Source organism: Rhinopithecus bieti, unplaced genomic scaffold (genome assembly GCF_001698545.2).
Source record: "Rhinopithecus bieti isolate Rb0 unplaced genomic scaffold, ASM169854v2 scaffold_44592, whole genome shotgun sequence".
Lineage (NCBI taxonomy): Eukaryota > Metazoa > Chordata > Mammalia > Primates > Cercopithecidae > Rhinopithecus > Rhinopithecus bieti.
The window spans coordinates 291,925-302,018 of record NW_016818423.1 but is presented as its reverse complement, the minus strand read 5'-3'; the positions used below and the strand labels follow the sequence as shown (position 1 = coordinate 302,018).

Sequence of the window (10,094 nt, the reverse complement as noted above, 5' to 3'; positions counted from 1 at the left end):
ACCTCGCCCGGCTAGCTTTTTTTGTATTTTTTTAGTAGAGACGGGGTTTCACCGTGTTAGCCAGGATGGTCTCGAACTCCTGACCTCGTGATCCGCCCGTCTCGGCCTCCCAAAGTGCTGGGATTACAGGCTTGAGCCACCGCGCCCGGCATGAAGCTTTCTTTTAAGATCACTGCAGTAAGAGTAGTAAATAGATTTGAAATCTTCTGATTTCATTCAGAATAGATATATTAGGAAGTATTCCCCCCTTTATGTGAGTCTTTTGAGGAAGCTGAGCCATAAGTGCATGGATTCTGACTTCAATAATATATAGTCCTACCTCCGTCTGCTTTTCTCCCAGTTCTTTGATATTTAGCAATTTCTCTCCCTTTCTGTAGGTATGGGATCTCTCAGCACCCATCTCGGTTCCACTGTTGAGATTTTGATTGGGCCAGGCCACTTGAAATTTGAGCATTTTACTGAAGTTTGTATTTGAGCACTATAGCTTTGGGTTAACATTCAGCTAAAGAAAGCCCATAATTAAAAGATGCTGTTAAGCCTTTTTCATTTATTCATTTAGCTAATAGACTTTTCCAGTACTGTATGTACTAGATACTATGTAATAGAAAAGCAAATCACAAACCATGCCTTTCTGATGCTTATGTTGGATTTAATTACCTTGGTTCTTAGTTGTGGATACTTATCAGAGCTATTTGAGCAGAAGCTTTTCACAACATTTGCAGGAACCTCTACATACCAATCAGATCAATCTCTGGTGCAGAGGGTGGGCTCAGCCACCTGTGAATTTGAAAAAGATTGCGTTGCTTAAGCTTAATCATAGAACCACTGCTTTGTGAAAATGACAATGCCCCTGGGAGGGCCATATTGGCTATATACTTGTATTTGAGATTTAAACCACTTAATTGGGACATTTAAGATTTTTATTCTTGATGTCGTGTATAGTGTTACATAAGAAATACCATCCCAGTGCGTCTATTACTACTATTATATTACATTTATGTAAAATGGCTTATCTTTATAAAACTTTTACACATACATTATTTCATTGTTATTCATAGTAAACAAAGTCTGAGAGATTGAATAACCTGTCCGAAGTCCTGTGACCAGTAAGTGTTAGCAGTTGACATAGAATGTAGGTTCTGTGCACCCTGGTTCAGTACTTTTTTTTTCTTTGAGACAGAGTCTTGCTCCGTTGCCCTGGTGGTGGTGCGATCTTGGCTCACTGCAACCTCCACCTCCTGGGTTCAAGCGATTGTCCTGCCTCTGCCTCCCGAGTAGCTGGGATTACAGGTGTGCGGCACCACGTCTGGCTAATGTTTGTATTTTTAGTAGAGATGGAGTTTCACCATGTTGGCCAGGCTGGTCTTGAACTCCTGACCTCAGATGATCCACCTGCCTCGGTCTCCCGAAGTGCTGGGATTACAGGCGTAAGCTACTGCGCCTAGCGAGTTCACTACTTTTTAAAAGACTGGGCTACGTGTTATGGCTCACACTTGTAATCCCAGAGCTTTGGGAGACTGAGAAAGGAGGCCCATCACTTGAACCTAGGAGTTTGAATTTAGCTTGTGAAACATAGCAAGACCCCATCTCTACAAAAAATATAAAAATCAGCCAGGCATGGTGTGTGCACCTGTAGTCATAGCTGCTTGGGAGGCTAAGGTGGGAGGATCGCAAAAAAAAAAAAAAAAAAAAAAAAAATCACATAGCTGTGAATAGTTTATCTTAAATATTTTCAGAAATGTAAAATTTTCATAAAACTTAACAGCCCATTTATACCTTTCCTATTGTCTCTAGGGTCTTCATGTTTTTAAGATACCATTTTAAGTATCTTGAACCTGATACTGCTGTCTATTAATGAAATAAAGACAGGGTCTCACTTTGTCCCCAGACTGGAGTGCATTGGTAGTGCATATTTTGTTCTTAGCATTCACTGTAAATTTTTGGTAGTATTCCCCATAGGAATCTCAGACTTCAGGAGAGCAACTTTTAGAATAATAGGAGAACTCAAAGTATCAGTCAAGTCTTTTATTTTTATTTTCTTTTCATATCCTTTATTTTATTTACTCTTGGAGTAGAACAGGTGCCCGCCCCACAGCTCACTGCAGCTTTGAACCCCTGAGCTCAAGTGGTCTTCCTGCCTCAGCCTACTGAGTAGCAAGGACTACAGGCACATGCTACCTTGCCCAGCTAATTTTTTTTTTAAACTTTTTTTGTAGAAATGGCATCTCTGTGTTGCCCAGGCTTGCCTTGAACTCTGGGCCTCAACCTAGATCCTTCTGCTTCTGCCTCCCAAAGTGCTAGGATTACAGGCATGAGCCACTGCGTGCAGCTACCATCTCTTAATAGTAGACTTTTACAGAATGGTTTCCTATTTGTGCTTTTGTTTTTACTCAGAAGTCAGACCTCTGCCAGCTGTTTTTATGGAGGGCCATTGTTGATTTCTTGAGGTTTTTTTTTGTTTTTCTTCTTTTAAGTAAACTTTCTATTGAAATACAACCTATGTTCAGAGAAGTGTACGAGCCATAAATGTTCATCTTCTTGAATTTCCTCAAAATCAAAACACCCATATAACACTTACCTAGATCAAGAATTAGAAAATTCCCTTGGGTCTCCCACCCTCTAAAAGAAGGAACCCACTATTTTGATTAGGCATCAATAGTTTATTCAGAGTAGAAAACCAGGTATTTTGTAGGAATGGCCTGTACGATATTGGTAAAATGCAGCACATTGCAGGGAAATATTTGAAAATCTGTCCCGTGGCAGTATAACTGAGAATGTAAATTAGTGACTTAGAGTGCAACTTAGTGGTCAAGATTTCAGGCCAGGCCAGGTGTGGTGGCGCATGCCTGTAATCTCAACTGCTGGGGAGGCTGAGGCAGGAGAATCACTTGAACCTGGAAGGTGGAGGTTTCAGTGAGCTGAGATCACACCACTGCACTCCAGCCTGGGCAACAGAGCAAGATTCTGTCTTAAAAAACAACAACAACAACACAGAAGAGATTTCAGGCCAGACAGCTTATAGATGAGCTGAGCAGGTTCTCAGTAAAGCCCTTGTGAAGAGCCCCTGAGGAAAGATAATGCAGAGCATTGATTTGACTAGTGCACATCCCCTGCAACCAGCTGTCTTGCTTATTGAAACTTCCTACTGCTGCTTTATCCTCCTTTCTTTCCCCCTCTTTTTTAAAATAAATAAATACATAAATAAAAGAGTTTTGCTCTTGTTGCCTAGGCTGGAGTGCAATGGCGCAATCTCAGCTCACTGCAACTTCTGCCTCTTGGGTTCAAGCGATTGTCCTGCCTCAGCCTCCCGAGTAGCTGGGATTACAGGTGCTGCCTAATTTTTGTATTTTTAGTGGAGACAGGGGTTCACCATGTTAGCCAGGCTGGTCTCGAACTCCTGACCTCAAGTGATCCTGCCTGGCCCTTCCAAAGTGCTGGGATTACAGGTGTGAGCCCCCGTGCCTGGCCCTTTCTGTTCATTTTTGCCTACAGACCTTTTGAACTCCTTTTGAGAAATTGGAGCTGAACTGTTTCTTCTGAGCCAGTGATTTGATTTGTAGACTTGCGGAAGAAGATGACTTAGGCTAGGCAGTGGGATGATTCTTGTAATATTCTTTTGCTGTTCACATTAATGGTTTCTGATTCAGGTAGAGTTGTCATCTAGACCATATTACCACCCCCGGGACTCTTATTTAATGATGATAAATAAGGAAGATCATTCTTATTTTAACAGTTCAGTTTTGCAGGATTTTTTGTTCCTTTTAATTTTCTCCATCATATTTATTGAACTTTTATCAGGCACTGCAGTCAGTGCTAGGGATATGAAAATGAATACACAGCTTTAGTCAGTTTTACCTCTGCGGGTATGGAGGAAGCTATTGCCTTTGGATATTTTGAAAGATCTTTTTGTCTTTAGAACCCTATCATATTCCCATCTCGGCTTTGGGGAATCTCAATGTGGTACATAATTGGCTATCGTTCAGTCCTTTTGAATCAATAACAGCCACATACTTTAAAGATTCTATTCTGAAAGGCACAATTCAATGGCCAAGTCAAAGCTGTGATTTACTGTCTTGATGCCGCATGAAGCTAAGTTGTATATCCTTTCTCAGTTCCTTGTCATATTTGTTCCTTTTTTATATTATCTTTTTCTGTATCACATTTGAACAGAGAATAACTTCAGAAGTAAAACGGGCTCTAAAGTAGTAGTTGAAAGGTTTAAGAATGTCAGCCTTTCTGGGCCAGTGCTCTCTTAAGAGTTTTAAGAGCGTCTGTTGGTTTTGCATCTACAGGCCCATCCACAGTCAGTCTGTTTATAACTGAGTGTCAGCTGCTGTGTCCTCCGTTGTTGATTTCTCCCCATTGACGTTTGGTTTTGGTGACTGGAAATGCTTTGCAGCCACTCTCATCTTGTATTGAGTGGATCTTGCCTTGTACCAGGAACTTGAACTTGGTCCATGTGCATTTCTCTTCCTTAAACTAGGAGTCAGTGGTGGGGAAAAGCAAGGCTGCTTCCCTCTAGTTTTGCAAAAACAAAGGTTAAACCCTTAACCCTTTGATGTAAGGTTCTGCAAATCTCTTTGTACTATGTCAAGTCACTATACCAAATCTTTTCTTTTGGAAACCAAGGTACATGTACTTTATATGTCCAGGGCTTAACTTGGGATGTTGGTAAGAGGAGATAGACTTAATTTCTGTAGAAGGCAGGACATAAACATGACATGTCTAGCACTAGATAAATTCTTTTAGGCCCAGCATTTTAAGCTTTGTAGTTTGAAACACTTGAGACAGAAATTCTCTTGCGTCAAATGCTTCAATTTAACATACTCCCACTTAGAGATCTCATGAATAATCTTTGTTACCGGTAGATGGTAGAAGATAATTATTAGAGTACTTTTGGTGAAAGAATCTCATAGTTAGAGTTAATTTGTTTTGAGGCATTAAAAAACTTAAGGGTCATCAGAGAATTGTTGATGCATACCTGTGAGGCTTATAGGGTAGAGCTGGGAGGTGACGCAGATTGACAGGGCATATATCCCAAGATCAGGTACAGAATAATTGAGTTGATATGATGTCAGACCACACTTGGCTCAATATTTAGAAGTAAGGGAGGGATTTACATAGTGCAGTGGAGAAGTATGAAATTCATTTTACAGGTGTAATAATTTTTTTTTCTATGCTATTAGCTGTCATACCTGGGGCTTATTAAGAGTCATGCTATTATGTAGAGTTAGGTTTGGGAGTAGAGAACTTGACCAAGAGCTACAGAGTTATGGCTGGGCTTTGGGTAGGAAGAAAAAAAAGGAAGGAAGAAAATGGGTTGGTGGGACATTGGATATAGTAAGATTGTTCTGAACTCTGTAACATAAATGTATGTCTGTCTCCCCCGTTTGGCAAGATCTTCTGCAGTGTTCCTGCCTCTGTGTTGTTTGTTAATTAGATTGTAATGTGTGAAAGGGCACAACACCATCCTCTTCTGAGTAGCATCTAGTATAGTCTGGTGCCCACAACGGTTGCCCGTTATTATTAGTTGATGACGATTAGTGAAGCTGAAGCTATTTTTTAAACAGGGCCCAAGGGATGCAGACAGTGATGAAAACGACAAAGGTGAAAAGAAGAACAAGGGTACGTTTGATGGAGATAAGCTAGGAGATTTGAAGGAGGAGGGTGATGTGATGGACAAGACCAATGGTTTACCAGTGCAGAATGGGATTGATGCAGACGTCAAAGATTTTAGGTTTGTATGTTTTACACTTCTGATTTTTTAATGTGGGCTATGGGGTTTTGTTTGTTTTGATTTAGTTTTACTTTGATTTTCGTTTTCTTCCCCTCCTCATGTTTTCTTTTTAAGAATCCAATCTAGTGTAGGCTATGCTACAAAGATTGTAAATTAACTGGTGAGGTGGAATTTTCTAAAAGTTGTCAATGCCTAAAGCATTGCCAAAATGGTAGATTTTGCATTCGCATAGAACTCTAAAATTTGAAGAAGGATTCCAGAGAAGACTATTTCAGTGATTCTCAAATATTAAAATCACCTAGGATAGATGCCTTCAGACCTTTCTTAAGTTTCTCCCAAGTTATTGTATTAGAGAGCTATGGTTACTAATGGAGTATGTCATATCCCTCTGGTGGTTTAGAGGGAGAAACAGTTGAGAACTTATGCATTATCTCATTTGAGTCTCATGAGCTCCTTTTGAGGTAGGTGGACCAGGTATCATTTTCCTCATTTTGAAGAACCAGAGATGCAGCTTAAATGATTTGTTCTTAATCATATCTCTTCTGCAGATGCCTCTCATCCCATCTCTGGTCATGATTAATTTACAGGTTTTACCCTATTATTTAATTTACACAGTATTAAAATAATGTATATTTATCTTCCACAGTTGGCACGTATTCTTGTTGAAAATCTATAAAATCCTTGTCCAGTTATATAGGTAGAGGATTTTAAAAAATCTCCAGTGTGATAGTACAGGTAGAGAATTTAATTTTGAGTAATTTTAATATCAGTCTAAAGCTAATGCGTGCGTGCGCGTGCGTGCACACACACACACACACAACCCCCTTTGCTTATTCTAATGTCTGCCAAAGTCAAAATGAAAATGTATTTTGCACCATCGTTGTAGGACAAATATTAGTTGTTTCGTATTCCTAATCTAATTATCGTTATGTTGCATGGTTGAATAATTACAGTCTTAAACATTTTGAAAATTATTTATTTATTTTTTGGAGACAGGGTCTCACTCTCTTACCCAGGCTGGAGTGCAGTGACATGAAGCTCACTGCAGCCCCCACCTCCTGGGTTCAAGCAATCTTCCCACCTCAGCCTCCCAAGTAGCTGGGACTACAGCCGCGCATCACCATGCCTGGCTAATTTTTATATCTTTTGTAGAGACGGGGTTTCGCCATGTTGCCTAGGCTGGTCTTGAACTCCTGAGCTCAAGTGGTCTGCCTGCCTTGGCCTCCCAAAGTGCTGAAATTGCAGGCATGAGCCACCAGGCCCGGCCTAAATTACAATCTTTGGAAGAAATTTAAGGCACAGTGTAATAAATACTTACCTAAGGTCTTTCAGATGAGTTCAGGTGTCCTCTCCACCTTGAATATAGCAGCCTATAGCAGTATTTCGTTGTATTATTAAATGGGGGCTGGTGGTGGTAGTGGTGAGTGTGTGTGTGAGTGAGAGAAAGAAAGAGAAGGAACCAAATAATATCTTTAATATGTGCCAGCTACTGGACTACAGGATTTTTTGGGGGTTGGGGGGGTGAAAGTGGAGAAGAAGGGCATTGAATGTTGCCATAGGCTACAGTCTCCTGATAATATAATATTATATATTAGTCTGATTTTGGATCATATAATCCTGAAGTCCTTTTATATAAGGTGATAGTAGACCCTGGGTTACCCAGAACCTTGTATCCCACAATAATTATCAATAGTGCCCCCCCCCTTTTTTTATCTTGGGCATGTCCTAAGATAAAAGATGGTTTGGATGATAAATTACATCTTCACATTACTTTTAATTCTTAGAATTGTCTCCCTAACAGGGACATATTCTAGATAAAGAGTTTATCTTGTACTGCTTTGGAATAGTCTGCTTCTTTTGGTTTCTTAGAAGGGGAGTTAGTTTTAGCATTGGTCAGTAATACCATATGTAAAAACTTTTTTCATTTTCTTTTTTTCCTCACAAATATGTCAGGAACATACAAACATTTTAGAATCACTGAGTTGTGGAATTTTCCCAAGAAACCAACTTCTTCCATTGTCTCTGTATTTAAAGAGTAAATGTTGCATTTTGATGGGACATATTTTGCTACCTGCATTTTAGGATCTGCTTTCATGGATGCCATAGACAGTGATTTTTCCACTTTATTTCAGTTTTCCTCAAACCCGGCCCCCTTGGTGAAGGGATGTAAATTAATAGCAATTAATGTGAATTTAAGGGGTGAATTACATGGAATTGCCAGCAATAGAAGCATCAGTTTAGAAGATGTAACCCTGTAAGCACTGTAAAGTATCTCTGGTTGTTTTATAGAAATAGTTTTAAATACTGTTGATAATGAGCTATGTTGAGGACATTGTCCTTAAACTTGGGTTGCTGTAGTCCCTCCCCACTGAAAATAAGGTTTAATGCCCTTTACTTTCTCTGTTTAGCCGTACCCCTGGTAATTGCCAGAACTCTGCTAATGAAGTGGATCTTCTGGGTCCAAACCAGAATGGTTCTGAGGGCTTAGCCCAGCTGACCAGCACCAATGGTGCCAAGCCTGTGGAGGATTTCTCCAACATGGAGTCCCAGAGTGTCCCCTTGGACCCCATGGAACATGTGGGCATGGAGCCTCTTCAGTTTGATTATTCAGGCACGCAGGTACCTGTGGACTCAGCAGCAGCAACTGTGGGACTTTTTGACTACAATTCTCAACAACAGGTACTGTGTGTGTCTCTGTCACCCTCTCTATTCTCCCTCCAGCCAGCACGTTGTTCAAGTGATTAAGGAAGGGGGGATGGGGGAGGAGGTGGCATTGTTTCAGGCTATCCATAGCTAGCCCTTATGAACCTGTTAGTGATGTAGGTTTACAGAGTCCCCTCATGAAGCTGGTGCCTATGCTGAGGTCACTGGCAAGAGGCCACCCTGCTCTATATGTACTTCCTTTGGCTCTTACCTCTCCTTAGTAGCTGGGGAGTGGATGAGGTAGTGTTGCCTCTTGTAACACAACCCTCTTGGGTGCTAAATTAATCTCTCTGAAGATTTATGTGGTTGTGATGCTGTTGATTTGTTTTGTTTTTAAAATAGTAAACTCTACTATCCACCGCTGTCAGGAGTGTAGTGCCAGGTCATCTTACCGGTTGTGTCTTAGAGTTAAACGAGTTACTCCAGATAACATAGATAAAGATTTGGCATCTTTCAAAAGTATTAGAATGTGATCAGAGGAAACCACACACACAAATCATTCAACTTCAACTCGACCATGAAATTGCTTGGCTCTTTTTTTTTTTTTTAATTCATACGTCCCTGAAGATGTCGTATGTCTACCTTCTATTTTTGAAGACATGTAGGACTACCTCTAGGGTTAACTGATCTCTGTGTTTATTTTATTTTATTTTATTTTTAAAGAAAGGTCAGCTGTCTGAACTACAAAAGAGGGGCTACTAGTTTCCCAATCTTGCTAAGTATAAGTTCTCTCTTGTGGCGGAAGCAGTTTGACTGTGAATTTCTGTTACTCCTTAGTAGGTTCGTAATAGATGGTTAATACAGACTTCTGGGTTTGAAAGGTTAGCATCTCATTTTGAAGTTGAGAAATTCTGTGTAGGGAAATTTGCTTATGGTCTTTGGAGATTAGTTACGACATGTTGTACCTTTATTGTCATAAACAGCTGATACTAAATTAATTTTGATTGATAGAGTAAAAAGTTAAACATATGAAGTTTTCCTTTAATTTAAGTCTCCTTTGTGGTTTATGAACAATAAATACCTTTAAGGGATTGTGTGAATGTGCATATTCATATAAGGTTAAATTAACAAAATATCTTTCAGAGCGAGTAAACTAAAAGTGTACACTCTTCTCCATGCAGTTCTTAGTAGGTATGCCCGCCTCCCCGTGTGAATTGACTTTCTGTGCTTTTTTGCCTTCTTTATGGCCAGTTTTGGTTCTTAGCTTCCGTTCCCAGTGTAATGCAGTCTAACCCTTTCTGTGTGTGTGTGTGTGTGTGTGTGTTTTTTTTTTTTTTTTTTTTTTTAAAAGACAAAGCCTGACTCTGTCGCCCAGGCTGGAGTGTAGTGGCCGGATCCCGACTCACTGCAAGCTCCGCTTCCCGGGTTCACGCCATTCTCCTGCCTCAGCCTCCTGAGTAGCTGGGACTACAGGCGCCCGCCACCTCGTCCGGCTGGTTTTTTTGTATTTTTTAGTAGAGACTTGGTTTCACCATGTTAGCCAGTATGGTCTCGATGTCCTGACCTTGTGATCCGCCCGTCTCGGCCTCCCAAAGTGCTGGGATTACAGGCTTGAGCCACTGCGCCCGGCCCCCTTTCTGTGTTTTTAAAGAAGAGTTTGTCTCAAATTTCTTACGAACAAAATATATGGTTCTTTCTTTTTTTTTTTTTTTTT

At 40.4% G+C, this 10,094-nt stretch overlaps 1 protein-coding gene across 14 annotated transcripts in view; it reads left to right on the top strand.

Moving 5' to 3' along the window:
- The window catches only part of PUM1 (pumilio RNA binding family member 1), a 144,015-nt gene that overhangs the window by 71,602 nt on the left and 62,319 nt on the right, over positions 1 to 10,094 (top strand). For all 14 annotated transcript variants that reach the window (XM_017857044.1, XM_017857043.1, XM_017857036.1 and 11 more), the window contains 2 exons: positions 5,571 to 5,737; positions 8,146 to 8,416. In XM_017857044.1, the coding sequence (XP_017712533.1) occupies positions 5,571 to 5,737; positions 8,146 to 8,416 (438 nt within the window). The remainder of the gene's footprint in view (positions 1 to 5,570; positions 5,738 to 8,145; positions 8,417 to 10,094) is intronic.